Source organism: Mus caroli, chromosome 9 (genome assembly GCF_900094665.2).
Source record: "Mus caroli chromosome 9, CAROLI_EIJ_v1.1, whole genome shotgun sequence".
Lineage (NCBI taxonomy): Eukaryota > Metazoa > Chordata > Mammalia > Rodentia > Muridae > Mus > Mus caroli.
The window spans coordinates 60,664,685-60,682,186 of NC_034578.1; the positions used below are offsets into that span (position 1 = coordinate 60,664,685).

General features: G+C 40.8%; 1 protein-coding gene across 2 annotated transcripts in view; it reads right to left on the minus strand.

Moving 5' to 3' along the window:
• Nucleotides 1-17,502, minus strand: part of Iqch (IQ motif containing H) — a 183,397-nt gene that overhangs the window by 76,885 nt on the left and 89,010 nt on the right. For both annotated transcript variants that reach the window (XM_021172751.2, XM_021172752.2), the window contains 3 exons: nt 14,156-14,239; nt 9,961-10,136; nt 2,668-2,940 (listed from right to left, as the gene is read on the minus strand). In XM_021172751.2, coding sequence (XP_021028410.1) covers nt 2,668-2,940; nt 9,961-10,136; nt 14,156-14,239 — 533 coding nt within the window. The remainder of the gene's footprint in view (nt 1-2,667; nt 2,941-9,960; nt 10,137-14,155; nt 14,240-17,502) is intronic.

Below are 17,502 nucleotides of genomic sequence, written 5' to 3' on the forward strand. Positions count from 1 at the left end.
ATGTTTAAATGACAGTGCTCTCGTCTACATACTGTATGGCTATGAACACAGCCAAAAGAGGTTCCTAATGTGTCCATCAGGGTTGTAGCCTTTCTTTCTCCAGTTAGCTGAGGTGCTATTTCTATTAATCATATATTGCTGTAATCTGTGTGTCCTGTGATCACAAGTTATAGAAGTAGGAGTGCTATTTAACCTCTTAATATTGGGTAAAACATTATTTTGCTAGTTTAAGGAAAGGTATCCCAGCAAAGCCTTTAAAAATTTTGTATTTAGATATGTTGTATACTTGGAGGCTTCAAATACTAACAGAATCAGTGTTTCCTCCAAATCCTATTATTTGTTGCTTCTGAGACTCCTATAAATGGGTGCCTGTGGATGGATCCCCTACAGTAATGAAAACGATCAATAGTATTGTAAAGACTACACCACTGGAAAGAATTATGTGCTATCTTTAAGTGAAAATTGAACAGTGCTTTAAAATAGCATTGCCATTTTTGATTATTTAACCAAAGCTGTCAATATTTCATACAGAGCACATGCCAGAAAGGGACTTACATGGTTATTTTATGGATCAGAACAGGAAATGCTCACTGTTAGATTAGAAAATTCAGTCATAAACCATATGACTTTATGCTATTTCCAAACATTTATCATTTTCTGTTTGAGTCTGTTTTTAAAAATGTAATATGTTTTTAGTTGTGATTCACTTCAGGTTTGTGAAGAGCAGATGCAGAAAAATTACCACTGTGAAAATCCAACTAAGAGCCAGGAATACTTATTAACCTAAATTAAAATAATCACATCTTTCACCCACTTGAAATTTACAGTGTACATCAATTAAAAGTCAGCATTGACTCCTCACCATCTGCACATTCACAATGCTGAAAGGCTCCCATTGATTGGGTAGAGCCATTACTGTCTGGGAAAGCCTCTGTGGAGAACCTCAATTCTTGCTGACGTTAGATGCATGGCTTCCAGGTAAGCACAGAACTCAGATACAGTCTGGCTTACTGCTGCACCACCAATATATGTTTTATGCCAAATAACATCCTGAGGGTCTATGAGAAGGGTTTAGTACTACTTCTGGATGCTAGGCACTAGACAGAGTTTGTAGTATATTAAATGTACCCAGACCTTTAACCACAATTAATGTATAAAGTTCTAAAATATCTCAGAACATAGATATTTTATTAATTAAATAAATATATTTAATTGCCTGTGCTGTTGCCAATGAAGATGGAACTAATACTCAATACAAATTTTGTACATGCATTTTGAAGACATGAAGATTGTTTAGTGTAGTTTGTGTCTTCCGTTGCATCGTTTAAAAATCTGTTTTTCTCACATTAAATCTATCAGCCAAAAAATCCTACTAGAAAGCAGAATTAAGCAACTGGCCTTGTTACCTCCCCATTCCAGTGGAAGCCTGGCCATCACTCCTCAGCTAGAACTCCAGACCATCTCTGCTATAAGCCAGTGTGTTGGCTAGGAACTCTCTGTAGCAGGACTCCAACACTTCAGGGCAACTTAATGTATTCATAGCGTCTTCAACATAGTCTCACCAAAGTGTGATTTGCCCAAAGGGTTCATTTTGGTTTCAGTGACTGTGTTGTGCAGAACATCCTGACTTATGCAACTGAGAGTAGAGGGAGACCCCCCTTCGGACCCTTATTAGCTGCCTCCATGCTTATGGTTTTTTAATTTTTCAAGAAGAGGGGAAGGATGTACTTTATGATTGGCTCAGAATGAATCGGTCAAGAGAAGTTCAGAAATAGAGGTTAGGGAATATTAACAGCCAGCAGTTAATCTTTTAATTCTCTTTATCATGTAAACGGATGGCAGTTAACTGGGAGAATACCTGCTGGAGCTGGATCAGAATGAAATGTTTCTAGAGGCCGATGGAGGAGTGAAGAGCCACAAAACGGTCCAAGGGAAAACCCCAGTGGTTTTATTCCTGAAGCCATTTCACTTCCTGTTTCTGGGCTAAGTACCCTACTCTTTTCAAAGCCATTCCTAAAGAGCTGAAGTATTTGTCTCTGGAGTCAAGGATGTATACAGTATTCTTCGGTCTCACCTAATACTCAAAAGCTTTCAGGCCCCCTTCTTTTCCAAAACACACTCTTGTGTTCTTAGGTTTCTATTAAATTGCTGGGTGATGACCGTGATGATGAACTGATAGATATGAAGTTGCTGAATACTGACAGTAAATTAGTCCTGGTGAGTAAGTAATTTAACAGCACTCAGTAACTTAACCTGAAAAGTAAATATTATGGAACTTTTAGTAATTTCTGTAATGCCAGTGGAAAGGTTCTCTAAAACCGGACCTTGTGGTTCAGATATGTAATCATAGACTCTTGGGAAAATGAGGCAGGAGGACCCTAAGCTCAAGCCCAGCTTGGGTAACTTAATAAAAGGTTGTCTCAGAAAGGTAAAGAGAGCTGAGGATAAGGTCCTGTCGTACTTACCTACCATGGGAGAGGCCCTGGGCTCGGTTCACAGGATAGAAAACAAAGAGAACCCAAACAACATGAGGCGTAGTGAAGATCTCTTCAGAGTGACTCAGCATTCACACAGTCTTCACTGGGCAGGGCTGGAACCACATTACCTGAAGTTGTACAAGGTCAAGGGGACAGAAAATACTTGAGTAAAGAAAGCGACCCTACATACCTGTTGGTAAGTATAGATGTCATATATCCCAGGAGGCATTGGCACATTAGCATTGTCAAAGATCCGCTTGCTTCCAGACTTGGCACTGTAAAGGTGAACCAGCTCAGGCTCTGAGCCCAGGATAGGGACATTCAGCATATCAGCCACAGCTAAGTCGTCTCTGTGGAGGATCCCGCCCACGATGTAGGCCTCTTCTCCTTGGATGAGATTTTTTATTCTTTTGATTGCCTTGGGACTGTACATCAGGTGAGTGGCCAGGCACATGTGATGCTTCTAAGGGACAATCAAATCACTCCTCTTAAAAGGACTCTTTTTCTGGGCCCTACCCCAATTTGTTATATTGTACATAATAAATACATTATTAATAGCAGGCTGGGTTATGACCTATCCTGTTGTTTAGCACTTTAAATTGATAAAAGCTGTTGGGGTGAGGTTCCATAATCGCTCACATCTTTAGTGTGTTGGAAATAGGCTCACTGGGAATAGAACTAATTACTACACATCTGTATTTATTTGATCCACGTGGAATTATCCTTCTGTCAGAAGGAAAAGAGGCTGGCAGCCTTTGGATAATAGTGACTCATCTCCACAACACTTCTGGCATGGTTTAACACTAAAGCGTCTGGAAAATCAATACCAAAAAAAATGAAGAAGGGCCCAGTGTTCTTCTCTACACAGACTCTATATAGACTCCTAATCTGGCAACACTTTAAATTTTTCCAAAGGGGCAAGGCATTTAACATGATAGCCTCCTCCCACATTTTACCACAAAATCTTTTTCAGTTAGCATGTGCTTTACAGTAATTATCAATGGTTCTAGCCAACACTTGGGAAAGCACTCCTGAAGAGAAAATATTTGAAAATTTCAGCAATATTCAAATTTTTGTCCAATACAAACTTTAAAAAACCCTATTTTGACTAGGTAGACATGGCTCAGAAATTCCTGTGGCTGACTCATTCAATCCAAAAATTCTATTCATGTCTAGCAGGGGGAGAGGACAGCTAGATGGTCAGCGCTCACCAAACCTCATACACCACGGGTTTCAGCACATATAAGACCTCCCTCCCTCTCTCCCTCCCTCCTCCTACCCTTCTCCCTCCCTGTCTGTCTCTCCCTCTCTCCTCCCTCTCTGCCTCTTTCCGTCCCTCTCCTTTCCTCCCTCCTTCTCTTCCTGTCTGTCTGTCTCTCCCTCTCTCCCCCCTCTGTCTCTCTATCCCTCCCTCCTCCCTTCCCTCTCTCCTCTCTCTTTCTACATGTTTTAATCTATATTAAAGTTATTTGTTTTCTACAAGTCTCCATTTCCTCATCTGTAAGATGAAGATAGCAGTACCAGCCTTAGGGATGTTGTGAGGACTGAATGAGATAATGCACTGTCAAGTATTGATCTAGTACATGGGACATGGTAAGCACCTGATGAAATGGCACAGTAACCATCATGAAAAAGGTAGAGTAGGTAGAGGGTGAAGTACATTTCAAGGCACAGTGAGGCTTTTATAAGGTGAAGAGGGGCATGGAAAAGCCATTGCCCAAGGATGGAATATTAGAACCTTAGACTAAGTCTACTGTAAGGGTGCTACAGTGCTTTCATTCCCTATTAGAGAAGGGATAGCATGAAACCCAAGGAAGTGCTGAGAGTTTGTAAGCAAATACAGCAGGGCTTTGAATCCAGTTCTAATATATATATATATATATCCATGCATATACACATATATACATATGAATTTATTTATGACTTAGATTCCATAAGCCCATTTCTTTATGTATTAGAACTAGAGTGAAAAAATTACCTGTATGCTAGAGTTGCTCCAAGGATGAAATACGATCATGAACATGAATAACATTGGGAAAATAATAAAAATGATAGTAATAGTAATTTTTAATAGAAAAAACCTTCTTAAAAATAAAGCAATTAAAATGTCATGCTGATAATACAGTGCAAAGGTACCGAATCCTTAAGGGACTTCAAGGGGTTTTAGAAGGTAGCACCTTGCATAATTTTAAGGAAAATGTATTTATTTAAGCACAGAAATGTGAAGGACTGTGTTTAAGAATATCCAATGCATCTGTTCATAATGCTTCCTGGATCTATAACTTCCAAGTGTGTGACAAGAGATAGGAGCTAGAAATCAGTCTCGAATGAATCTGCAACTTGCTGGGTGATTTAGAGCAGGACTGCTTCAAGTTTTTCCTGCTTGTCATCCCTATTCCCAGGAGAAGCCTTATGCAACTCCAAGCATTTATAAAATAGTTATACAAATCAAACTTTTATTAATAATAAATCAAAATTTCATTTTGAAAGTTATTTGGTATATATATAATTTTATCACTTATTAAAGATAAAAGCAAATTCATATACTAATGAGATTATATGCTTGTCCATTTTTTATAAAAAATTAAGTCTTGGGGAATATGCTGCAAGGCATAGAACATTTTCACTATTTTCTCAGAGTTTATCAATATTTTTATTTTATTGTCATCAATGTTGAAAATGCTACTTTGCATAAATACAAAATACCAAAAATGTTCATAGGGACATTTCAGAAATTATTATCCCAAGCCAAAATTAATTGAAAGATTTTTAAAACTATGACTCAGCAGCATTTTAAACACATTTTTATTAGTGTGTGTGCCTCTGTGGCCTTATGTGCAGAGTGTTTGTTTCTGCAGGGACCCGTGGAAGGCAGAAGAGCTCATGTGATCCCCTCAGACTGGAGTCAGAGGTGCTTGTGAGCCGCCGGGGGGATAAGGAACCTAACCCGGATCTTCTGGAAGAGCAGTCAGCTGAGCTGTCTTTCCAGCCGCTGACAGCAATTTTAAAGATCAGTCTAACAGAATGCAATGCAGAGACACAAGTTTGCTACTTTTACTTGCTTGGGAATGATGGTAGGAAAGTATCAAATGTCTTTGATTTCTGTAATTAAACCATATTCCTATAAAAGCAGGAAAGTTTGTATGTACAGTGTGTTTGTTAGTTTTTGTTTGCTTAACCCAAGCTAGAGTCATCTGGGAAGAGAAACCTCAACTGAGGAAACGCCCCCATTAGATTGGCCTGTGGGTAAAGGCATGTTCTTGATTGAAGATGGATGTGAGAGGCCCCACACTGCTGCTCCTGCAGAGGACCTGGGTTAGTTTCCCAGCAATCAGATGGTAGCACACAGCTGCCTCACTGGGGGTAATGCTGCACTGGGCAGGTGGTCCTGACTTGTATGAAAAAGCAGGCTGGGGCAAGTCATAGAAAGCCAGCCAGTCAGCAGCTGCCCTCCATGGTCTCTGTTTAAAGCTCGTCCAGGTTCCTGTCTTCACTTCCTGCACTGACCTTCTTCATGATAGACTCTAAGCTCTACAATAAAATAAACCCTTTCCTCTGCACATTGCTTGTGGACAGTGCTTATCATAACAATAGAAACTTTAAGACATAAACTTTAAACTTTAAGAGTAAAAACACTGTAATTTATAATACACCTCGGTCTCCAAATGAGCAGAGGTATTTTAGGCAGTGTTAGATAGCACTGTTTGGGACTGGAGGATGGCTCAGTAGTTAAAAGCACTTGCTGATCGTATAGAGGACCCGGGTTAGGTCCCCAGCAATCACATAGGAGCACACAACTGCCTGAAACTCTGGCTTCAGTGGATCTAACGCCCTCTTCTGGGTTCAGTTGGCAGCAAGCACAGATGGGACACAGAGACATATGCAGGCAAAACACGCAAACACATAAGCAACACAAAAAAACCAAGTTTCAGTTTATGAAGGCATGTAAAGTGCAGAGTGTACAGGTTGTGTAGTCAGCATTGAGTCTACAGGACATTTGCTGTGTGACATAAACAAGAGTCACTGACTTTGAATTAACTATTGGGCACAGGGTGTTTAGCAGTATCTTGGTGTCTGAACATGGAGCACTCTGCCTTCCTGAAACTCAGCTCCTTCCTTATAGTCAAGTGTCTTTCCAGCTCTGAGAGGACTCCTCAGTAAAGCCAGAGCACTTCCATATTGATTATGTAATGTTTAAATGTGGAAAATTTGCAGTGTGAATGTATGTAACACTACTGAACTGAACTCTTAAAAATGGCTGCGATGGTAGAACTTTATCTTGCACTTTATCCCCCAAAAAGGGGGCAGGGGGAGGAAAACCTCAGAGTTCCTCTGAGAAGACTTGGCTAATTTACTGTTGGGCCCCTCCTCCAAGACAGGAAGTGAAGTCTGGGCCCCAGGCCCGCAGTCTAACCTCCAGTCTCTCCCGCTATTGGGGCTTGGTGTCAGCCGTGCTTACTGATCCCAATCGCTTTTCTTTCCCACAAATGACTTCTGTGTGGAAATATGAAACAAATAAAGCACACCCAGAACTGCCGACTTGATGTACAGCAGGGATTTGATGATAGAATAAGAAGCTCAAAGCTGAACTTGCAAAGATGACTCGGGAGAGCATTTGCTGCATTTCCAGAGGACTCAGTTTAGTTCCCAGCACCCGCACCAGGTGGCTCACAACAACTCTAACTCTAGAGGATGCAGCAACCTCTTCTGATCTCAATGAGCTCTCTCTCCTCTCTCTCTCTCTCTCTCTCTCTCTCTCTCTCTCTCTCTCTGTCTTAAAAATAAAATAAACCCTTAAAATAGCAGCTCAAAGTGTTTGCCATGTCATCTCTCTTTTGGTCTACATAGCAGTCCTTGCTATGTAGATGAATGATTTGTCTGACGTTATACAACTTTGGCCATAAAATAGAGGATATGATTCCAGTTAGCACAGCTGGTATGCCCATCCTACAAAACAAGAAGTGAAGGCCTGGGTGCTTATGAACTGTGAAGAGAGCAAAGCAGATACAAGAACCAAGTTCAAGCTCTGAGTACTTGTCCCAGCTAGGGTAGATTTCTGTCTCCTCTAGATTTACACATCTCTGTTGACAAGCATGCTCTCCTGCTCCATGTCATGTCTGGGCATGCCAGCTGTTGTCTTCAGGCACGATGGCACCATGATAGTATCCTCAGTGTGTGCTTTAAGACTCAGGTGTGACTAAGTGGTGGCAGAGGGCATGCCACCGACCTGAGGTCTTGTGAAGCCATTAAGAGAAAATCTGCTTCATCAGTTCTAGACAGGAGATTATCCTAGATGACAAAGATCTAGATTGTTCCGAATTCCCTTCCTTATGGCTAGTTTTCTTTACCACCACTTATTTCTTATTTTTGACCTGTGACAAGGAATGCCTTCAGAAACATTAAAATACTCCAAAGTCGGCATGATGACTCTCTCACACTTACAAGCACACTTGTCATCACAAGTCTGAGCTTTAGATAGTAACTTTGAGAGATGCACAGATTTTTGGCATGCTTTCAAAAATCTCCTCAAAGCCATCCATTTGAATAAACATCAGCACTGACACAATCTCTCAGAGCCATTAAAAAGAAATAAGCAATAGCTAAACAGGAGCAGAGTTGATTTGAAGGGGGAGCTTAATTTTTGTGTTTTAAAAAGTTGATTGCCTATGAGAGATTAATCACTCAAATAATTTGAATTTAAGCTTCAAGCAGCAATATTAAGCACCTCAAATCTGCATACCTGTTTCTGCCAACCAGGATGCAGACCTGCCACTACCACGGCTGGAGCTCATGCTGTCAAGGGTGCTGCTACTTGGCTCTAGCTTGAAAGTGGAAAGGCTACTGCCAGGGCAACCTTGTCAGGGAGAGACATGGGGAGCACTCTGGAGTTACCCACTCCATCCCCTGTCTCATATGAAGAACAGAGGACAAGAATGCTAAAAGAGGCTTGCCCAAGGTCACTGGGTCATCCACAAATAATGCAATTATCCCAGTGTGTAATAGTGACCTATAGGAGATAGATTGTGGTTCACATTCTGGTCCTACTATGGACACTGAGCTAGAAAATGAGTTTTGGTTTCTGTAGCCATAAAAGAACAGCAATGATTTCAGTGTTGCCACATTGTATAAAACTCAAATGAAAAATACATGCTAAGAATCCAATAAATGTTACTTTACCTACCATCCTTATCACAAATCCCCCTTTCTGCCCAGTGCCTATTCCATTTCAGATATGCACATACTCTATTGGCAGCCAGCAGGTGTGAACGTGAGTTTCTGCCTCTGAGAATAGCAATAGTTTAACCACAAATGGTTTTTGGTGTTTTTCTTCTTTGCTTTCTAACATCCATATCTATTGTGTCATCGAGGGCATGAGATAAGCAGGAAGCACCAGAGATCCTGCATTTGATGGAGGGTCTGAGAAGACCCCAAGTGTATAAGGACATTGTGATAGTTTGTGCTTCTCCTCCCTCTCCACAGCCGGATGTGCCACTGAGGCAGAGCTGAGCAGAACACTGTGGGGACTGCTGAGGTGTCCTCGGGTGAGATGTTGCTCTGGATAAAAGAGTGGCTGCTAAAGGCGCTTCACAAGCATGTACACAGCTGAAGGCTACAGCAGCACTCCCCTCCCGAAACCCCTGCTGCAACTTCCTCAGGTTCAATCTCCCTCTCTCCCACTAGTTTCTCTGCTAATCTATAGAGCACCGAGTATGGGGTGCCTCATCTATAAATGGAGAGTGTTATCTGCTGGCAAATGCAATCTTCCTTTTTTGAAACCAACTTCAAAATGGGTTAACAGAAAGGGTTGGGGGGAGTTAAGTTCTGGTTAGAATGTGGAGAAGTCCCGTTCAACTCATCTGCTGTGCTGCTGTCTACTAGGTAGGACTCTGCCCTCGTGGTTCCAGTGACCTCTCAGCAGCTCTGGTGCAGGGATGAGAGTCCTTTCCATCCATTATAAATCAATACATAAAAATGTGAGCCTTGTTCATAGAGAACCATACGATGTGGAGCATCAAGGCCACTTTCTCTAAAGGAATAAAAATATGGACTAACGAGGAATGCCTATGTGGACATCAGAAACTAGAGGCCCTGATCCACACTCTGTCCCTGAGTAGCTTTATGGCTGGATAGGCCAGCATTTGATGAGGGTATAAGAAGACCCCAAGAGTATAAGGGAGCCTTTCACTGTCCACAGAGATTAAGAAAAGGGGTGATAAGAGTTATAAATCTACCCATTTGACTGTACCTCCCAGGAGCTGCAATTAGGCTCTACTTAACAGAAACAGGACAGGGGCAACTCAGCTAAGTTTGAAAGTTAAACTGTGGTATTTATTTCCTACAGTCCAACTAGTAGTCTAATCAGCAAAGCTGTTAAACTTGCAATAATATTTCACTGATGTGTACCAGAGCATTGCAAGTTATAAAATTTCCAATTTAATTTTACTACATCCCTGAAGCCATAGTAATTAGAAGACAAACTCACAGTGAAGAAGTTTACAGCTTCAGGGGTGATAATTCTGAACCTGTTCTTCAGGTCAGTCCTATCCCCATAGTACCCCGTTTTGACAGCTGCTTGTAGACTCAGGAGTTTTCTGTAGTACAGCTTTAACTCATCCGTCATAGGATGGGAACAGATGTAGATGACATTGACGTTGGCATCTAAGAAATAGCAGGCACAAAGTTAATTACTAATATAAAGGTAAGTGACTCAATTGGAACTCTGGCATCCAATTGATGTTACAGTGGTTTAAAACAAAGAGCACACCCCAAAGCCACACCAAGTTCATTTACATTGGCTTTGCATGTCTCAGTAATCTAAAGCGGCCCTTCTGTACTATGTTTCTCTAATAAAGAAGACACTACCACCAACAAAGGATACAAGACTTTGAGGGACCATGAAGCAAAGCTTCAGATAATGCACAGGGGTCTGACCTAACCATTCCCTTTAACATCATTGGGAATGAATCCCATTCAGGTCAGCAAATTATAAAGCAGACCCATTAACTTTAGAAAGCTGATGAAATTTCACTGGCGCCCTATGCTTGGATTTGACAGGGCCAGTTCAGGGAAGGACTTGGTAGAATAAATGGGCTCATGATGAGCATTAGTGATTCCCTCGGAAACCCATCCTATCCTGGACAGGAATATATTAGCAGGAATATATATATATATATATATATATATATTTATATATATATATATATATATATTAGAAGGAATATATTAGGAATATATATACTTCAGTAGCAAATCTAATGATTCCTGGTCCAAAGAAAACATTGCCCCAACTACTTTCTTCCTTAAAGTGTGCTTCTTACCTCACACATAGAAAAAGTCTTAATTGACTCTCTGGTTCAAATGGAATAGTGAGATGAGATTACTCACTCTGTGCTGCAGAACATTCTAGGGCATGCAGATGGAAATTAGCAGCCAGTGGAGCTATTAGTTCATAAAATAACTAACTGATCTAGCTATGGATAGGAACAAAGCTTGATATTCCAGGAAACCTAGGGATCGGTGGATGGAGACACCAAGCCTTTAGGAGCAGCCATTTCCTGTGCACAAATCACGCAGGCACTCCGGGGCGTTCAGAGGGGGGACAGCTAAAAGTGTCACCTTGGGCTGTGAAGGTCAGGAGGTGTTACCAGCCTGATTTGTTCAGTGGGGCAGAATACTCAGAACATGGACTGACTCAATTCTAGCTTACTTCCTAGGTCCCTGGGCACATTATTTAATGTCTCTAAGCACTGGCTCCTTCACTTGTAGAGTGGGGCGTTAAGTCGCCTGTATAAAGGCTTAAGGTATTGAAAGAAGGGAAACACAGGACATGCTGACTGAATGGCACAGTCAGTGTGACTCCCTGCCATGCCCTCTGCAGCTGGGTTCCTTTTGATCAATCCCTTGGTTTACTATGATGGAGTGCTGTCATCTGTTATCTCTGCTAAGTTTTCAGTCTATTAATCCAAGCTCCCCCACGTTTCCCTCCTGAGACAGGGTTTCATGTAGCCCAGGCTGCCCTTTAACTCACTATGCAATAGAATCTGGGTTAGAACTCCTGACCCTCCTGCCTCCACTCCCTAAGTGCTGGTATTATGGGTTATACTCCCAGGCTAGGCTTCTGCAGTGCTGGAGGTCAAAGCCAAGGCAAGCATTCTCCCAACTGAGTTCCCATCAGCCCTCACCAGGCCAAGGTTTATATGCTGCCTGTTCCCCAAGCCACAGTACAATGTACTACACAGGAATTACTCAATAAGCCCTTATGGTTAGCTGGGGATTTAGAAGAATACAGAGATTTAGATGGTTGAGTGTTTTGCTCACTTAGTGAGATATATGGCATGCAGGAAAAATCTCTCCCTATGAAGACAAAGTATCTCTTAAACTGGCCCGGTAAAAGGCTGGTATGGAGGTGTCCCATATATGTAAATATTTAAGGGGCTACCATTTTATTTTGAAACCAGATTGCCATATAAACATCAAAATAAAGTATCTGGACAGACAGTAATTAAATAACTTGTATCCAATTGCTGACTGATCATGTGATTTATTGCTAGCCTTGTGTTTTGGAGAAGAAAGTAAGTGTCTTACCAAACTGGTAGGCCTAAAAGGCAAATGTGTGTTCTTTTTTTTTTTTTTTTTTTTTTTTTTTTTTTTTTTTTTTTTTTTTTTTTTTTTTTTTTTTTTTTTTTGGTTTTTTTGAGACAGGGTTTCTCTGTGTAGCCCTGGCTGTCCTGGAACTCACTTTGTAGACCAGGGTGGCCTCGAACTCAGAAATCCACCTGCCTCTGCCTCCCGAGTGCTGGGATTAAAGGAGTGCGCCACCACGCCCGGCTCAAATGTGTGTTCTTATTGTTGCTTTGATTTTTGTGTTTTGTTTTTAAAGAAAAACACAAAATAATAGGATATAAACAGCAAAAAATAGCTATAGTAACAGAAGAAGAATTTTGCTTGGAAAGAAATCTCTAGGCTTCAAATAATAAGAAACCAAATGAGAATTGCACTTCTTTTGTTCATTTATGCCAAAGCAATAAACATCACTAACTGTAAGTGTGATTTCACTAGGAATCTACAAATTCAATTCACTATTAACTATAGAAAGGATCAGTTATGAAGATGAAAGTTTCTTTGACTGGCAGTCAAAATCAGTTCCTCTGTTACTCATCCAGAAATTGGAAGGTACTAGCTAAAGGGCCTCTACCAGACAGTCGTGATGTCACAGCCAACATCCAGTGGCAAGTTTTAGCAGTGTGATCAGATAGTCTCTCCTTCCCTCCTGAATAAGCAGGAAAACCAATGCCCTTTACTAGTAATTAACAGAATAAAAGAAGTGGGTTTTTCCCCAAATCATTTTTCATTTCCTTTTCCTATTTTTATTTCACAAGAAAGCACTGCTACCGTCGGTGGTCCCCTCTGCACTGCCCTGCTCTTGAAGAGACTGTGTGGTCATACTGCTGTGTCAGAGTGATAATGTACCAGAAAATGGCACGCTCTCTCAGAAATGTCTATCTTTGAAGGGACAGACAGAACTACTGGATTATTCAAAAACTGTAGCTTAATACTTTTTTCTTCTATAATAAGGAACTTCTATAAAAATACTTCTTTGTGGTGGTTTGTACTATATATAGAAGGGTATATAAAAAGCTGAGGAAAAAATTAATTCAAATAAATCAGAGCAAAGTCTGCCCTCTGCTGCACCTCAGTGGTTCTAGCCAGCCAGGCTTTTAGTTGGAATAGCTCAGCGCTAACAAATCAATCTCACATCACTAAAGGGCTTGCTGTTGTGTAATGCAGAAACACAGCAATCGGTGCCTAGATAACATATTAAAGCAATTAGACTATTATTATTTTAGGACACTGTAAATTTCTAGTACTGATGTATTTTTGTTACCAAATGGCATTTATAAAATAATAATGATATTGAAATATCTATGAATCATGTAAAGTATGCCATTCCAGGGAGCCAGCTAAGTTTGCCATTGATAATATAAAATTCTTCCTTGTCTTGCTTAAATAAGGGATGAAGCGATTATATTTTAACAAAGAAGTTCTTCTAAACTTCTAAAAATCTAATTTTTATTTAACCTTTTATTTTGAGCCAGTTCCTCACAAACTGACTTGATTTATTGCATATGCTTGTAATCTTTTTTTTTTTTAAGCCTTGGCATCTGTGTATTTCTCTCTCTGTGACCCAGGTCTGAGCTGGGAGCTGACTAGGAGCTCCTCCAGCACTTGACTTGTGCAGAGACGTTTCCATCTATCCCAGGCTCGCATCCCTAGGAATTCCTTCCACAAGGCACATGCTTTCTCACAGTCACCTTTGCTCCCTCCCACTCTTCGCTTGGGCACCACTTTTACTCTGCCCAGAAGACAGAATAGACATTCTTGACACACATAGAGAATTTTGACTCCATTCACTGCAAGAACTCAATAACACAAATTATTGGAGTCTATTGGAGAGAAACTGTTATTCAAAAAAGAATTTAGAAAACTATTTGAGTAATTGTTTAAACATTTTAAAATTCTAGTTGATTTCACTGTAAATATGTTACTTAAAATAATCAGAAAATAATTAGAATGTTAAGTTCTTTCCTTGTAGAGGGTAGAAATAAGAAATAATGAATACTTTACTAATATCTGCTTTAAGGTTGTGACAGTCATTGATGTAAAACTATTTACTGTACCTATGATGTCGCACAGCCTCCCCAACTGCATGTTCTGCTCTACGTCCAAATCAAAAATGTGTTTTCTCACATACTGGGAGTACCCTAAAAGGCAAACAAAGTGTCAAAACAGAGACAGCATACTGATATAGAAGAGTGGCAGATGGGAATTTCAGAATGGCACAGTCTGCATTTTTTTTTAGGTCAAAATGTATTATTCCCTCTGCAGCATCTTGCAGAAACAATAAACTCCTAAGATTTCAGTCTGTACTTTGCATGCAGCCAGGGTGGAAGATGTGCTATGTAGCAAGCTCTGCAATAGAGGCTCTTGTTTTTTTAATACCAACAAAGCTCTTGATAACCAAAATTACAAATGTGTGGAGAAAACATCTGGCATTTAATGTGAGTGGTCAGGACATCTAAGAACGTTAGGCTCGGACTGAAGGAATTGCTTTGGCTTTAAAATCATGCGGCCTTTGAAGGTGGATCACAGAACCATGCTACACGGGGCTCAGTCAAACCCTTTGCTGTCAGAAACATCTATTCAAGGAACTCACGGATTCAAGAAGCTGTCAGTCAGAAGAACTTTTAACCTTCAAAGGGCAAGAAAGGTCAAGGCATTTACTTTGCTAGTACTAAGAAAGTCTCATGGCTCCTTTGTTTTTACTGGAGATCCCCACTGTCCAGAAATTCTCATGAAAGAGCAGCAGCTTCTGCTTGCATCAGGCCTCTAGAAACAAGTGGGTCTGACCCTGAGCCACGCACCCTCACAAGCAGGAAGAGGTGCTGCAATGAACTGAAGGTAGAATTCTCTTAAAAACTAAAACCACTTCTCATGTTTTGAGAGATGCTTCCATGCCTCCTTGTGGTTACTGAGCCCAAACACAAGTCTGGGGTGAAACTGCTGCAGAGAAAGGGGTTTTACAGACACATCCAGGAGATGAGACATACTGCTTTTTCAGCATAAGGAAAACTATAGCAATTCATGCAAGGGGGCTTCGGACCAAATGAACTCTGATAATTGCTTCTTTGCTTTGATGTCAGTGTTTAAACACCAGACAACATCGGAAAAGCAAATGAGTTAATAATTCATCTGAAAGTCTCTCTGTGTTATGTACATGAACTTAAAAATTAAAGAGACAGAAGGACCAATGAATGGTTTGAGTCATTTTAGAAAATGACTATTAATTTCTCAAATAATTTAGGGAACCACTCCACATGTGAAAGTGAACAGAAGTAGGTAGGATTTCAATGTTGTTCTTATGCATGGCTGTGATATTGTGACTCTTAGGATTTTGTATATCTACATTTATTCTATTCAGGTAAATGTCCTAGAAGACATATTAGCAAATAAGATATATTGAAGCGATAAAAAGATAAGGAAAATGCTTGAGGAATAGAGTGCGATGTAAAACCATTCCTGAGACCATTTGTGCCTACATCTTCTTTCTAAAGTAAAGATAAAAGGAATCGTGAGATTTCTCATTCAGATGATGTCCAATTTAAAATGTAAAAGGCCTTTGATCACTTTGTAGTCGCATGTGCAGCACAGGAGAAAGTCTGTACTTCATTCATGTGCTTGAGGCCAGCCTTCCAACAAATTACTGGTACCTCTTTACCGCTGATCAAGGATGTAAACACATACACAAGGCTATAAGAACTGGCTACTTAGCCCTATTCAAAAACCCATTTTCTGTTAGCACTCTCAGAAAATTGTTATAGAGAATCATGTGAAATAACAGATATGAAAACACTTTGAAATTTTCATAGTATGAAAGATAATATGAAAGATAAGTTATTTTAACATTATGAGGTATGTGCACTTCCAAGAGACAGGACACGTTCTGTGATAAGCAACATGGGCATCCCATGACATGCAATGTATAGACCGCCAATAAAGCAAAAGTAGACAGGCATTTTTAGATTTTTATTGACATTACATGTGTGAGTGTGTGTGTGAGTGTGTGTACATGCATGTGTGTATGTATGCTATATATGTGCAAGTGCCCAGAGAAGCCAGGAGAGAGCATCGGATTCCTTGGCGCTAGAGTTACAGGCAGTTGTAAGCTGCCCGATGTGGTTGCTAGGACTTGAGTTTGAGTCCTCTGGAAGAGCAGCAAGTGTGCTTAATGACTGAGCCATCTCCCAGCCCTAGGGAATCATGTTTGGCTTTTGTTTTGTTTTAAAGTCAAGTCTATTTTTATGTAGTGCACATCCACAAGGTACATTTGTTGATGATAGGTGAAAGCTCTTACAATGCTGGTAGCATAGATTAAATACTATGGTGAGAACAACCAGGCAAGCATCAGCAAGAACCCCAACTGTGGCTTTGGGGTATTGAGCACTGTGTCTGTGTCACTGAGAAATCATACTTTAGAATATAACTACACTCCAAGGAATAAAGGAGGGAGACCCTAACTAAGACTCCTAGCAATGGGAGATACGGAACCTGAACCAGCAATCTCCTGTAACCAGGCAAGACTACCAATGGAGGGATTGGGACAACTCAGCCACAAACCCTTTGACCCAAAGTTTGTCCAGCCTACAAGATGTGCAGGGATAAAGATGGAGCAGAAATTGAGGGAATGGCCAACCAATGACTGGCCCAGCTTGAGACCCATGGGGAGCCCACCTCTGACACTGTTAATGATACTCTGCTGTACTTGCAGACAGAAACCTAGCATAATTCTTATCTGAGAGGCTTCACCCAGCAACTGATGGAAACAGATGGAGAGACTCACAGCCAAACATTAGGGGCAGCTTAGGGACTCCTGTGAAAGAGTAGGGAGGAAGGATTGAAGGAGCTAGAGGGGCCATGGACACCACAAGAAAACCTACAGAATCAATTAACCTGGGCCCCTAGTGGCTCACAAAGACTGAACGGCCAACCAGAGAGCATACATAGGAGGGACCTAGGTTCTCTGCACATGTGTAACAGTTATGCAGCTTGGTCTTTACCTTAACAGCAGCAGGACAGGAGCTGCCTTTGGATCCCTTTCCCCCAAACTGGGCTGCCATGTCTAGCCTCAACAGGAGAAGATGCATCTAGTCTTACTGACTTGACATGTCAAGGTGGGTGGATATCCATGGGAGCCCTCCCCTCTTCTGAAGAGAAAGGGAAATAAGGTGGGTTATGGGGAGGGGAGGAGAGAGGGAGGGATTGGGAGGAGGGAAAGCTTTCATCAGGATATAAGATAAATAAATAAATTAATAATAGAAAAGAATATAACTACAAAGGTATAGTTAGGTCAGAGGTCAGACTAGGAACACTGGGGGTCTGAAAAAGCCATCAGCCTCAACCTCATCCTGTTATAGAGGAGAAAGTCGGGGATCAGGGCTTTTCCCAAGGCCACCTACATCTGTAAATT